The following is a 15,019-nucleotide window of genomic DNA, read 5'->3' as shown; positions in this document are numbered from 1 at the left end:
TGAATATTTGTTTATTATTATTATAGGTTTGCCTGGATCTATCTATACTTCATAGTCTACTTTTGAAATGATCATCATACAGATTGAACCGATTTTAGTGGGAATTTTACTGGGAAAAAATCTGACGCAGCATCAGTATCTGTAACTAGGCTATTCTTTTTTTACAATTGTATAATAATACAATGATGTAGTCGCTTGTTGCTAGGTTAAGTCGATTAATAATAAAGAAAAATACATAATACAGTACGATGGCTCGTAATATACTTTCGGTCGATATCAAAGTTTTTACTCACCAAAATAACGTTATAAAACTTTAACGGGCTTCAAAAGTTCAGCTTCATTTACTTTCCTGAAATACTTTTACTACAAATATGTTAACATTTTGTATAAGTATGACGAAAGTTAAATGAGATTTTTTTTTCAATTATTATTTCCTGTATGGGTGGGAGCAAAAAATATTTATTATGCCCATGTTTTGATTTCTCGATAAAAATGTGTCTTTGTATTTTTAGGATAGATAAGGTAAACGCAATCATAATAGATTGGTTCTATAGGGAAATACAGATAATCTTATATAAGACACTAACCTCAGACGGCGGCTTTACTCGCTTGGTAACTGGATAAAAATAGTATATCCTTCCGATTTTACTACATTGCCAAATTTATTAAAATTTTAAACTTCAAATTCAAATTTCTTTATTTCAAATTCAAATTATTTCATATAATGATAATGTATTATTTCAATAACAAGCTCATAGTGAATATCGAAATATGATGAGTTTTGAATGCAATCGAAGCAACGGGCAAAAGCTAGGTTAACGTAAAACAGAATAATAAAAAAGGAAAAGGTGGATTAATATATAAATTTCCATTTAAATATTTGCACACCCAAATAGAGGGTAGAATGCATAGAAATCTAAATAACATAGCGTCTCGAGAGCAACTGAACATTGACGAACGCACTGGTGGCTTGGAAGTCACCTGAGTGGCAACAAGGTCATGCGCACTTACGACTTCAAGTGTCTTGTTATTTAGATTTCTATGGTAGAATGTATTAGCGCTATAATAATAACACCTATTTTTGTAACTACATTCTTTCAAATAAATGTAATTTGAATTTATACTATATACATATTTCTGATATAGTATTCATTGTTTCTAGTTTTCCAGTTAAATAATACATTTTCCACAAATTTTCAGATCGGCATCAATCCCGGGCTTTTCGCAGCGTACAAAGGCCACCATTACGCGGGTCCCGGGAACCACTTTTGGAAGTGTTTGTACCTCTCCGGCTTGACCAGGGAGCAGATGAGCGCGGATGAGGATTATAAGGTGAATTTTCTGCAATGCAGTGTTGTATCTATACTTTTTACTATGCGAAACAGAATTTATAAGCACATCATTAAAAGGTATATAAGCACATCAGTAAAATGCCTCAGGATAATGTATCAAAACATATCTATTTTAAAATGAATCATGAAATAAATAAGTGGAATTAATTTCAGGAATTGCTACTTCGATTTGACAAATTGTATCGTCGTTTTTTAATAATATATTTATTGAGAAAGGCATCATACATGCTTATACAATGTACATGAATACATATTAATATAAGAAAAAAAAATGGTTGTTTGTAAAGTAGGTTTACGATCGAGATGTTTACGTTGATAACGTCTTATTGGTGGCAGCGCTCGAGATGAGACGGGAGATCGGTCCGTCTCTCTCTCGTTATACCTGCGATCGCGCTCGTGAGGTTTTGGTGTGACACAAGTTTCTGAATATGTCACCCGACTAAAACGATTTTAAAAACGTTATCACGTTAAAAATAAAATATTGCTGCGTGCAAAATCTCATAATGAACTTCATTATGATCTAGCCAGCATTCAATAAATAACCATATACCCTAAATTCCAGCTATTAAACTTCGGCATCGGTTTCACGAATATGGTAGCGCGACCCACGAAGGGCTCGGCTGACCTCACGCGGCGCGAGATCAAGGAGGGCTCGGCGATACTCCTGGAGAAGCTGCAAACCTTTCGGCCGAAGGTCGCCGTGTTCAACGGGAAGCTCATATATGAAGTGTTCTCTGGGAAAAAGGACTTTTGTTTTGGGAAACAGCCGGATACTATAGCTGGGACTAATACGGTGAGCGATTTGATTTGAAACATCGCCAGAAATTATGTAATGTTTTAAATAACGTTTTCAGTGTCGAGAAATTTCATAAAATTTATATTTGAAGCTTAATAATTCTAATTAGAAATAACTTCTACCTGTATGCACATCTACAGTTTTTAAAGTTTGTTTGTTGTTTTTAAAATCTTTTAAATAATTGTCATCACAAATATAAATGCCGCTTAACTCGCAAGCTTTACTTTACTATGTATTACACACACCTGACTATGTTACCAGTTACCACATTCACATTCAGCAATCAAGCTAAATTTAACAACGTAACATTCCATAAGAAACTTCTGACATTAAAATGCACGAAATAAATACTAAACTTCGAATCCAACAATTTCAGTACATGTGGGTGATGCCGTCATCATCAGCGCGCTGCGCACAACTACCACGCGCGGCAGACAAAGTTCCGTTCTATGCAGCGCTGAAGAAATTCCGCGACTATCTAAACGGTCTGGTGGCACATGTCGATGAAGCGGAACTGGTGTTCCCGGATAACACGAGCCGCCGGCCCCAGGAGGAAATGGAGATACGCAGGTGGGGGATTTTGTGGTGTGACAGGATAGGATAGGTAGAAAAATAGGTCATTAGCTTAGTTTTTCTCTTGTATGTAACAAACTTGGGATAGGTGGAAAATTTTGGGTATATAACACGAGTCGCCGGCCCCAGGAGGAGATGGAGATACGCAGGTGGGAGATTTTGTGGTGTGGGAGGATATAGTATAGAGGAAGGGTGGAAAAAGTTGGGTAGTAAAGGTTGTGTCATGAAAAGTTGGGACAGGTAGAAAATTTTAGGTATATTATAGATTGTATTGGTCGATTGGTTGCGTTGTGAGGGTGGTGATGGATGGTAATTTGGCTGTGGGAAAGTAGGAAAACTGATTTTGATTGTGAGAAAGAAAAAATTGTAATTATTCAAGTTATTATTTTTGGCAATAAATATGTTTTCTTTCTTTTCTTTTGGTGTGCTTTGGTGGTCAGTTCTGTGGACAAATATGTAAAAGGAAATCCCTTATATGTTTAATGTGTTTTGCTGTGGTGATGGAACTTACTTTTATAGAAAATTTAGGGTATATTGTAGATTTTATTGCTGGATTTCTTTTATTATGTGGATGTTAGATAATGTTAAAGATTTTGAAACTTATGAGTCATACTGATTGTGTTTCTTTTATGAATTATGATGTATGAAACTTGTGGGCATCGATTTTTATACGAATATATTAATTTGCTACTCATTAGCAATAACAATATAAAATTCAACAGTCGAAAAGCACTTAAAGTCGTAAGTTTTGAAACAAATAAAGCTCTGATGATTTCTTGTACTTATTTATGTATTATGTTCATCGAAATACAAGTGTTTAAATATGTTTCACTGATTTTGAAATTCTTTTAAATATTTAAAATTCACCATGTTCACCTGAATTTTCTACAGAACCAGAATCTGAACTGGAACTGCAATTTTAACCTTATTTTGGTACAGGTAACATGTTTTAGTGATATTTTCTCATGGTTTAAGCTAAGTTATTGAATAAGAATTAAGATTAATTATTTATTAGTATTTTTTACATGCATTTAAAATATTGCAATTTACAATTACGTATTTTCTCAATTAAGTTAATGTTAATTTACGAATATTTTTATTATATTAAATTAAAACTCTTATCAATTCAACATACCAGCTTCATATCATAAAATATATCATGCATTAAACCAAAAACATTCACTAACCCCAAACCGCCGCTAACCCGCGCTTCTAACCCCGCCCCCAAGCAGTGACCGCAAAGTAAAAAAACCATAAACAATACTGGACAAAAGCACGTCCATCCGCAGGCTGACGATGGAGCCAGAGCCGGGGGACACTATCATACTGGAGGATGGTACAGAAGTTCCACTAAAGAAGAAAAGGGGTCGACCCAAGAAGATTAAACTGGAAAATGGGGAAACAGCTCCTCCTACTCCTAGAGCACCCCGCCCCCCGCGCCCGCCCCCCAGCATGGACCCGAACGGGGAACAACCACCTAAGAAGAAAAGGGGCAGGCCGAAGAAGATACGCCCGGAGGAGCAGCAGTTTCTGCTGCAGCAACAGCAGCAACAACAGCAGCAGCAGCAACAGGTGTGTGATAACTCTTTTATAAAATAGTAGAATTCCGCTAAACGCTATCAGAATTTTTTTTTTTAATGTTTAACTTTCGCATTTATTAGTAACCAGATAAGTCAATACTTAATTATCTGGTATACTTATATGCTAATGAAAAAGTCGAGAAGTTTAATAAAATAACTTATTGAAAATAGAAAAGGATTTCAGAATTTTACTTTTGAAAGCAGTTATTCACTTGACTTATTAAAAATACGCCGTCTTACCACAAAAAAATTTAGACCTGGGTTTAACTAGCGCGGGTTCTCTTGAATCCGGTTTTGTCGTATCTCACATAGACAACTTTACAGATCCCTGGTTTCAAATTAGACTGTGTTTAAATTGTTTTGTGGTAAGACCAACGGTAATTAATTATACAATGCGCATTTTTGCTTTAAACTGACAAAAATTGTAAAAAAATAAATAAAATAAATACACTTTATTTAGCACCAAATAAAAACAGACAATATAACAAAAAGAAAAAGACAATATAATATAAAGCCAAAAAGGCGGCCTTATCGCTACTGAGCGATTTCTACGAGGCAACCTATATATATTATATATATTGTATGTATATTTTCAGACGAATTCCATGCTCCAACCGCAGCTATCCTCGATGTCGTCTTTGCCCCACGAGCAGTCGTTCATGGGACATAGTGGTGGGGACTTCCCCACGCAGATGCCGTCCCCGCTGCAGCAGGGCATGCTGTACCATCAGCAGCATCAGCACCAGCAGCAGATGGCGGACGGCTCCCCGTATTATCAACCGAATAATGGTAAATATGGACATTATAGTTTTAGAGCTAGGTTTTTTTCAGATGCGGATATTCTGCAGCTGTATTATGTTTTTTGGTTTGAGGATATGTTGATTTTTTTTTTTTTGAAGAACTGTGTGACGATCCCGAAATGTAAATAATATATTGCTTAAATAATAACTCACGTGAATTAGTTTAAATTATAAAATTTAAATATTTGTATGCCAATTGTTGGCGAATTGTGCGGACGTGAAATTTATTATAACTTTGCTTTGTAACCACAATTCATACAAATAAATCATTTCATTTCATTTCATTTCATTTCATTTCCCGGATAGCCTATTTTATAATTTTCGACTTACATGTTAAAATTCAAGAAATTTATTCATCGTACAACACTTACTTCAGTAGTACTTTTGAATGGTCAAAATACGCAATTTAATATTATTTTTTTTAACACTTTATTGTGCAAGAAACAAAATATACATAAAGGTTACAATAATAAGTTTAAAAAAGCACAAATGGCGGCCTTATCACAACCACAGAGAGAAAGGCAAAGAAGCGCAATATGTTGTAAAACAAAATAAAAAACATAAAGACATTTTAAGTTTGAAAAATCAGATGTTTTGCGCGAAGTGACAGTAGTACCCACCTCAACGCTTCGCTTATGAGGCGTGCAATATATTAATTACCAATTTGGAAAGAAGCGAGAAACTTATTAAGCACAAAACCTTTGAAACACAAACGTATAAATATGTATATATATTTTTGTGTTAATTGTGAATCAAATAAATGTTCTTTGTTTCCTTTACAAAACCTTCAATGTCCGTTAATATGGTGAATGTTACTCCAGGTGGCATGGAGTCTCCGCTGGACGTGTCGGGGCTAGGGCTGCGCGCGGGCTACGGGTCGCCGCGCGGCGTGTACGCGTCGCCGCGCTCGCAGCCCTACTCGCCCACGCCGCAGCGCCCCGCCGCCACGCCGCAGCCGCAGCCGCAGCACCAGGTCACATGTTCACATGTACTAGACTCCAGGTCACATGTACTAGATTTCCGCCCGCGTTTTCAAAGGAAAACCCGCATAGTTCCCATTCCCGTGGGATTTCCGGGATAAAACCTACCCCTATGTGATAATCCAAGTTACCTTCTATATTTCATTGTAATCGGTTCTATATCGGTAATATTATTATTCAATTTCCTAACAACGGTTTAGAGCAATCTTCCGTATCCTCTCCCATCTCACGGAACCGTTGTATTAAGTTCTCTTCTGAATTATTTCTGAGAAACACGAAATATAAGGTTATTTATTATGCATACCATGTTTAAATATAAATTTATAGTTGAATCGTTTCTATCGCCTTAAATACGTATTTTATCATAATTTACCTATAATATTATTTTTTATTGACTTATCGAAATTTTCCTGACGTAAAGAAATTTTCCTGGCGTATATATTTTTTCCTGACTTATACAAATTTTCCTGACGTATAGAAATTTTCCTGCCATATAGAAATTTTGATGGCTTATAGAAATTTTCCCTACGCATAGAAATTTTCCTGACGTATAAAAATTTTCCTGGCTTATAGATTTTTTCCTGACGTATAGAAATTTTCCGGACTTATCGTAATTTTCCCGACTTATGGATTTTTCCTGGCGTATAGAAATTTTCCTGACGTATAGAAATTTTCCTGGCTTATAGGATTTTTCCTGACTTAAAGAAATTTTCCTGGCGTATATAATTTTTCCTGACTTATACAAATTTTCCTGACGTATAGAAATTTTGCTGGCTTATATAAATTTTCCTTATCTATATAAATTTTCCTGGCGTATAGGAATTTTGCTGGCTTATAGAAATTTTCCCGACTTATGGATTTTTTCCTGACGTATACAAATTTTCCGGACTTATGGAAATTTTCCTTATAGAAATTTTCCCGACTTATGGATTTTTTCCTGACGTATACAAATTTTCCGGACTTATGGAAATTTTCCTTTCTTATCGTAATTTTCCCGACTTATGGATTTTTCCTGGCGTATAAAAATTTTCCTCACGTATAGAAATTTTCCTGACTTATATAAATTGGAAATTTTCCTTTCTTATAGAAATTTTCCCGACTTATCGTAATTTTCCTGACATGGATTTTTCCTGGCGTATAGAAATTTTCCTGACGTATAGAAATTTTCCTGGTGTATAGAAATTTTCCTGACTTATACAAATTTTCCTTACCTATATAAATTTTCCTGACATAAATTTTCCTGACGTATAGAAATTTTCCTTGTTTATAGAAATTTCCCTGGCGTATAGAAATTTTCCTTTCTTATGGAAATTTTCATATTTCATATAATATGTGTGGAATGAAATGCGGATATTTGTTATCACAAAATTTGTCTAAATCAGTGTAATGATTAGTAATTTAGCTATCAAAGTGTAACAGCCAGACGAATTTATAAATCAGTGTGGATTGACTGTTTTTTCAATCGATCAATAAAAAATTTAATACACACGAGAAATAAATTAAACAAAAAATTGTTTACGAATTCAATTCGTCTGCGCTTCGTTTATACTTACCACTCTTTTAAAATGATTACCATTTAACAAAGGATTCATATTTCTTTGATATAATTGCTACATTCATCATGTATATTATATTTTGACTGACCGGTTGGCTTGGTTGGTAGTGGCCCTGCCTTTCAAGCCAGAGGTCGTGGGTTCGATTCCCACCCGGTGCAAATATTTGTGTGATGAACATAGATGTTTGCTCTGTGTCTGGGTGTTAATTATCTATATAAGTATTAATTTAAAATTATATATGTATGTTTATCAGCCGTCTGGATTCCATAACACAAGCGAAAGCTTAGTATGGGATCAGATCGTGCCGTGTGTGAAAATTGTCCCGAAATATTAAAAAAAAAATTATATTATTAATGAAATTGGTCTGCACTCCGTTACAGTAAAATAAATTCACATTTCACTTGTATAAAAATGTTTTATTATTATCTTGTACATATTCGCGCATTACACAATGCGTCCAACCTGCCTTAATTAACTGCTAATACTGAACTATTAGTATCAAACTTCTAAACTTATAAATGTAATGTATATGTGCAGTTCCCATCAAGCCCCGCGGCGTTCTCGGCCCCGTCCCCACCACGCAACTCATTTGGCTCGCCGGGCGTGGGCGTGGGCGTGCGCGTGGGCGGCGCGTTCGCGGCCCGGTCCCCTCTATACGCGAGCTCGCCCAGCTACCGCCAGCAGCCGAGCCCGGCGCCGCAGCAGCAGCCGCGGTTCGCGCACGACCAGATGCAGTACGGCCGGGAGGGTGCGCAGGTACGGGACTTTTGCGGATTGAAGACAGAGATTTTAAGAAGTTTTCATGTAGAGATTTGGAAAAATTTTCACGTATTTTCCTGTTTTCGGGAACACTTTTTTCAACAAAAATTCAAAATTTTATGCATTATTGTCATTTCGGGAACGCTTTTTTCGACATAACCAATTATCTTGTGAAATTATTAAATTTGAGCATTGCCAGTTCAGGTATTATAGTCTTTTCCACCTAAGATTATTTCTGTGACACATCGATTTTTGACACGTGTAGAGAAGACATCTCATTACTGAAATCATATCAATTGTTTCCGATAATCGATAATATTTTATATGGAAATGAAATCGAATTGAATAAAGTACCAAAATAAGTTTTTTCGGCATTTCGCCAACAATTAACTAAGGAAACTTAGCAAACAACAGCAACAAAAAGTCTACAATAACAATTAGTAACAATAACAGAATACCACCTAAAGTATCAATATAAAAATGCAACTTCTATACAAGGCTGACGCACTCGTACAGACGATTGACTCGATTGACAAACGATCACAAGATGGGCGCCGATTATATGATTTTCCAACTCTATGATTTTTCAACGATCCATTTCATGTACGCGAATTGCGAAGGTATTATATTTTTGTGTTATTTTATTTTATTTTTCATTATATTAAACTAAACAATACTGTTTTTGATTTATAAGTTTATGATGTTTCATTTTTATATTTTTGGTAATAATGCCGCCATAAAATAAAAAAAATATGCACTAAAATTATTTTGGCGTTTTAAACATAAAATACGTAATTCGGAACACGATGAAGTGTCACAGGAATCATCCTACGTGAAAAGGACTATAATTGAAAATAAGTTACACGACATGACACAACACAACACAAGACAACAGATAATTGTTACATTTTTGGAATTTGTGTGCAAGATTTTGATGTAAATTGTTTTATCAGCACAACTATAACACAGTCAGTTGAGATTTTTTGTTTCATGATTGTGTTATAATCCTTTTAGTTTTTCCTGTTTGTTTAACATTCTTTCTCTAAGAACGCGTTTGTTGACTTCAAACGTAACGTATTTTTACGCGTATGCCATTTCTACCTCAGTTTCTATAATCGCCTCCGAAATTCGAAAGCTTGTTGAAATAATAAAAAATAAAAGTTGTTGTTTTTTCAATATGCAATATATTTTAAAGTATTGTTTATCTGTGTGTACAGTCTACGGGCACGCCGTACTCGCAGTCGCCGGTGCCGTCTGTGGGCGTGGGGCTGGGCGGCAGCACGCCGTTCCCCGCCGCGTCGCCCGCGGGCGGTGCCGGCGCGCTGCACTCGTACACGCCCTCGCCCGCGCACACGCCCTACAGCCACCACTCGTCGCCCGCGCCCGCGCCCCTCACGCCCACCTACACGGAGTCGCACCACTACGCGCAGGTGATTGTGTGCTCTACTGCCATAGCAATAAGGTGCACAGTCGAATGACAGCGCACACGCCCTACAGCCACCACTCGTTGTGAGCTCTACTGCTATAGCAATAAGGTGTAGATTGAAATGAGAATGCAATTTTTTACCAGTGCTGGTACCGTTCACGCCGAAACGGACTCGCATCACTGCGCAGGTTATTGTGAGCTCTAATGTTATAGAAATAAGGTCTACATTCAAATGATGTACAATTTTTTATCGTGCCGTGCTCGTGCCGCTCAAGCCGACACGGAGTAGCATCACTTCGAGCAAATGATTGTGTGCTCTAATGTTGAAGAGATAAGGTTTAAAATTATATAGAAAGTTTGTTGTTGTTCAGCTCTATGTCATGATAATTTTTCATCACTATCCAATTTACATACGTATACAAAATTTCAGCACAATCGGAAGTGAATTTGATGAATTTCAATTAAGTCATCGACATCAGACAAAAATGCTCATAAAATAAAAACTATTGGACCTATCCGAATCAAATTTTTACGGGACCAATTTGAAACTATTCCGCATCAATCAAAATAAGAATCACGTAAATCGGTACAGGAACAGGCGTAATCCGTGTACATACATAAAAAATAATAAAAAGTATACCGGCCGAATTGATAACCTCCTCCTTTTTAAAGTGAAACTTTTATTACATCGTCTCAAACTTTTTGGTCTGTGTAGCGTATGTCGCGTGACGGTCGAACCGTACGATAAAGTTTCACTTTTACCGTGGTTTCATAAAACCACACAACATTTTTTTTTGAAGTCGGTTAAAAATAAAATAAATTTAATTTCAAATATCTATTGTAATATTTTATGTTTTATCACTCAGGGTGGGGGCTCCAACGGTGCCGGCAGCAGCTACGGCGGCGAGTTATCTCACGAGATTGGTGCAGCGATCTCCTCGCCCGGGGTGTCGCCCGGGATAGCCACGCTGGACTTTGAGCCGCCCCGGGACGACGCCAGCCCCATGGGCAGCACGGATATGCATCCCGGGAGCAATAGCAACTCGTCGCTGTCGGATTATAATAAGGTGACTAGACTTAACATTTATTTCAGAAAAAAGGTACCTATACAACCCGAAAGAAGGAAAAACAAAATGGAGGATAAAGTAGTAAGTAAAGATAACACAAAAAAAGAGCGAGTGCTGAGCACACGTGTCAGAAGTGAAACTTCTTGCTCCATGACATGACGGTATTATTCATTCAAAAATGTGCCTGCAATTATTTATAACTAAAATTTAAACTTTAAATGTTATTGTTACTTCCATGCGTAAATACGAACATTCTTCTGTCTCATTAAAACTACCTAGTAGTGTTTCAACTTACATTTCATTGTAGCAACACCTCGCTCTGAATCGCGCAAGCGAAATGTTATCGCTACAGAGCATAAATACAAGTTTTCAACATAATTCATCGGGGCCTTAACGGCCGGCCAGTCGAGTAGACTGGTCGAGGATCCTCCCTTTTTCGATGGAGGAATTCCACCTTCCTTCCTCCACATCATTACTAACAATAACACACAGACTTTGCTAAATAAATATGACATAAACGTACATACATGTATATATACGTCATTACAAATTCGAAAAACAACACAGTCTGTTAATTAAATTGATGCTTGGCTAGAACAAAATCAATTATTTAGGTTTTACACGCTATAATCTAATCGGCCAAAAATAATAATTTAGTATTTAGCATAGAAATCTAAATAACAAGACACATAGAAGTGCTATAATGTCATAATTCGTATGAAAACCGCTGTCGCCAAAATCAACACATTCAAACCGAAAGCTAAACAGTACACACAAGTAAACTATGCCTTTTATTGGACAGCTTGATTTTAGTGAAAACTAACTTATCTATTAAATTAAGCTTTTGAATATGTATCCTAACGCACGAATTTACGGTTTATTTTAGAATAACATCCCTAAGTATATGAGACTTTTTGCTCTAATACGAACAAACGTGATAATAAGAATGGTCGACTGTGTCATTCATTGTTATTTCGATTACTATGGTGACACTCGTAATACTTGTAAATATTCTATAATTTTAAGGAAAAACGGCATTATTTCTAAAAAAAAAATATTTTCCGATGAAATATTATTCCTTTATAAGTATAATTACAACTTGTGGAAGAATTTCCGCAATAGGAATTGCTGAAACACACCATGTATACACTCATACGTCTCCAGAGCAACTGAACAGTGACGAATGCACTGGTGATGTGAAAATCACCTGAGTGGCGACAAGGTCACGCACGCTTACGACTTCTAGTGTCTTGTTATTTAGATTTCTATGGTATTTAGGGTATTTAGAACGAATTTATACCTAATTGGCACGCACGCAAGTGCGTGCCAATTAGGTTTAAATTCAAAAAATTAATTGCATGCTAAGTAGCATGCAATTAATTAATTTTTAATACGTGCCACTTTCGTGCGTGCTAATTAGATTAAAGTTCAAACTATAAAAATGGTAAAAGAAACATTATTTACAACAGTTATGACAAAAGTATTATTATACATTTCTATAAAGAAATTCACAATTCTAACTCGATATTTATTATCATTTCATCAGCGAATTGTGTTACCTAAAACTTGTTAGCTAAAAAGTTATAGTATATGTGTAGGTACACTAATATTATAAAGAGGAGATTTATTATAAAGAAGTTTTCGAAATACTTCGAATTTGGTATCAAAATAAATAATTTTTAACGGTGATTACGAATATATTTGCAGCTTATGGATGTTTTATTGGAGTTTGGAAAACAAATAAAATTTTTGATTGGCAGTCGGATTTTTTGTTGAGAGTAAAATTTCGAGGTCGCCTCATGGGAATACCGTCACGTCAAACAAGTTTCACTTCTGACACGTGTGCTCGCCACTCACGCTCTTTTTTATATAAATTATCTCACAAATTGAAGTATTTACTTTATAAATTGTATATTGTAATAAATTGTAATTGTATGTGTGTATGTTTAATAATAAATAATTTGAATTTGAATAATTTGAATTGAAGTGATTGTTGAATTATTAAAAAATGTTATTCAATGATTACTGTATAATATACAGGGTGTCCCAAGAAGTATGGATGAACTGAAGCCAGGAGGTAGAGGACCTAGAGGGCTATCCGAATCACCCCCATGTGTGTTATGCGATTTTTCGTAGTTTCGGAGTTATGACTCTTTTTTCAATTTTTCACCTATCGCCGAGTACGATGATATTTTCACTCATGGTGACGTCAACTATTGCGCTAGATGCTTGATTTTTTTTGTGTGCTAAGCTGAAAGATAGGCCAATTCAGTATGGTAACACTTACTATCGTTAGATCTTCGAATGGAATAAAAAAAAGAATTAAATGCCAAGAAAGATAAAATTATCCAGTATGTTCACAACTTCAAGGGCCCATAAAAAAATAAAATCACATAAGAAAAGTTTTCCGTTTGGCTTTTAAAAACTTGCTCTATCTATCAGGTAGCTACCCTGAAAATTTCATTTTATTATTCAGAAGGCTTCAATCGAAAAATTGAAATCTAAATGTGGTAAGTGCAAAAATTTTATTAACATGATGATCATTAAAACCAATAAATAGGTGTTTAGTTACCAGAATTTTTTTTAAAATAACCCCGCTGTTGCTCAATGCAAGTGCGACATCACCGTAAAAAGTTGTCTATTAAATGTCTTTATGCCCTTTTATAATTTTAAATGGTTTCTTCTGCTACTATGAATTTCCGGGCTATTTCGTCCAAATTGTGGCATTCTCTCAAGTAGCCGAGGTCTATTTAGTATCCCCATTGAAACAAATCAATTGGGTTTAGGTCGAGGGACCGTGGAGGCCAGGTTTTAAGGCAAGCGTCACCGGCGCATGCGCAGGCTGCAACGACCAATCCATCTTTCAGGGTATCTTTACCCTTTAGCCTGGCCTGAACGGTCTCCGGACATAAACCATATTGATTTTTTTCCGTGGGGATACTACAAAGACGAGAGACTGCTACAATTTGGACGAAATAACCCGGAAATTCATAGTAGCAGAAGAAACCATTAAAAATGATAAAAGGGCATTCAGACATTTAAAAGACAACTTTTTACGGTGATGTCGCACTTGCACTGAGCAACAGCGGGGTCATTTTAAAAAATTCTGGTAATTAAACACCTATTTATTGGTTTTAATGATCATCATGTTAATAAAATTTTTGCACTTACCACATTTAGATTTCAATTTTTCGATTGAAGCCTTCTGAATAATAAAATGAAATTTTCAGGGTAGCTACCTGATAGATAGAGCAAGTTTTTAAAAGCCAAACGGAAAACATTTTTTATGTGATTTTATTTTTTTACGGGCCCTTGAAGTGGTGAACATACCGGTAAATTTTACCTTTCTTGGCATTTCATCCTTTTTTTTATTCCATTCAAAGATCTAACGATAGTAAATATTACCATACTGAATTGGCCTATCTTTCAGCGTAGCACACAAAAAAAAATCAAGCATCTTCCGCAATAATTGATGTTACCATGAGTGAAAATATCATCGTACTCGGCGATAGGTGAAAAATTGAAAAAAGAGTCATAACTCCGAAAATACGAAAAATCGCATAACACACATGGGGGTGATTCGGATAGCCCTCTAGGTCCTCTACCTCCCAGCTTCCGTTCATCACTACTTTTTGGGACACCCTGTATATATTTATTAATACGTTTTTAGCAACCGACAGAGGTGTGTTTTCAATTAGTTTATAATATTTATATGTATTGTGTTTTCAGCAACCGAGCGCGAGCAACGCGGAGGTGTCGCCGGGCGGCGTGGGCGTGGGCCCCGGCTCGGTGGGCGGGGCCTCGTTCGGCGCCGCCCTGTATGAGCGGGACGCGATGCCGTATGCGGACGATAAGCCGCACGACTATCACTATCCGCAGGACCAGGGTCAGTTTTAACACATACAATGATTTTTTTGACGTGACAACGTCTTATAATTCGATAGAGCTCTGAGGCGTTCCATGTACCTAAGGCTTGAAGTGCAAGAAGCACAATCGGACGTTGTCACGTTCAACTATCGTCAGTAAACAGACTTTACAGACAATCAATTTTTTTCATAAGTGATATATAAGACTATAAAAGTTAAAAAGGACATATGTTTTGCCAAAAATTTATTTATTCAAGCAGCAAG

General features: G+C 36.2%; 1 protein-coding gene and 1 long non-coding RNA gene across 4 annotated transcripts in view; both read left to right on the top strand.

The window, feature by feature from the left end:
• LOC149477772 (uncharacterized) overlaps positions 1 to 15,019 on the top strand; it is a 172,616-nt gene that overhangs the window by 142,135 nt on the left and 15,462 nt on the right. The window lies entirely within an intron of this gene.
• The window catches only part of Tdg (Thymine DNA glycosylase), a 67,786-nt gene that overhangs the window by 47,975 nt on the left and 4,792 nt on the right, over positions 1 to 15,019 (top strand). For 2 of the 3 annotated variants that reach the window (XM_089710339.1, XM_089710340.1), the window contains exons 4-13: positions 1,201 to 1,332; positions 1,915 to 2,145; positions 2,525 to 2,718; positions 3,996 to 4,293; positions 4,898 to 5,090; positions 5,923 to 6,074; positions 8,175 to 8,393; positions 9,614 to 9,826; positions 10,689 to 10,889; positions 14,619 to 14,775. In XM_089710339.1, the coding sequence (XP_089566465.1) occupies positions 1,201 to 1,332; positions 1,915 to 2,145; positions 2,525 to 2,718; positions 3,996 to 4,293; positions 4,898 to 5,090; positions 5,923 to 6,074; positions 8,175 to 8,393; positions 9,614 to 9,826; positions 10,689 to 10,889; positions 14,619 to 14,775 (1,990 nt within the window). The remainder of the gene's footprint in view (positions 1 to 1,200; positions 1,333 to 1,914; positions 2,146 to 2,524; positions 2,719 to 3,995; positions 4,294 to 4,897; positions 5,091 to 5,922; positions 6,075 to 8,174; positions 8,394 to 9,613; positions 9,827 to 10,688; positions 10,890 to 14,618; positions 14,776 to 15,019) is intronic. The other variant, XM_089710341.1, reaches the window with a different exon arrangement.

This window comes from Colias philodice, chromosome 24, assembly GCF_061535455.1.
Source record: "Colias philodice isolate Cphi_HAF_F1 chromosome 24, ilColPhil1 Martin Lab GWU primary, whole genome shotgun sequence".
NCBI classification, from domain to species: Eukaryota; Metazoa; Arthropoda; class Insecta; order Lepidoptera; family Pieridae; genus Colias; species Colias philodice.
This window is presented reverse-complemented; position numbering and strand designations above follow the sequence as displayed.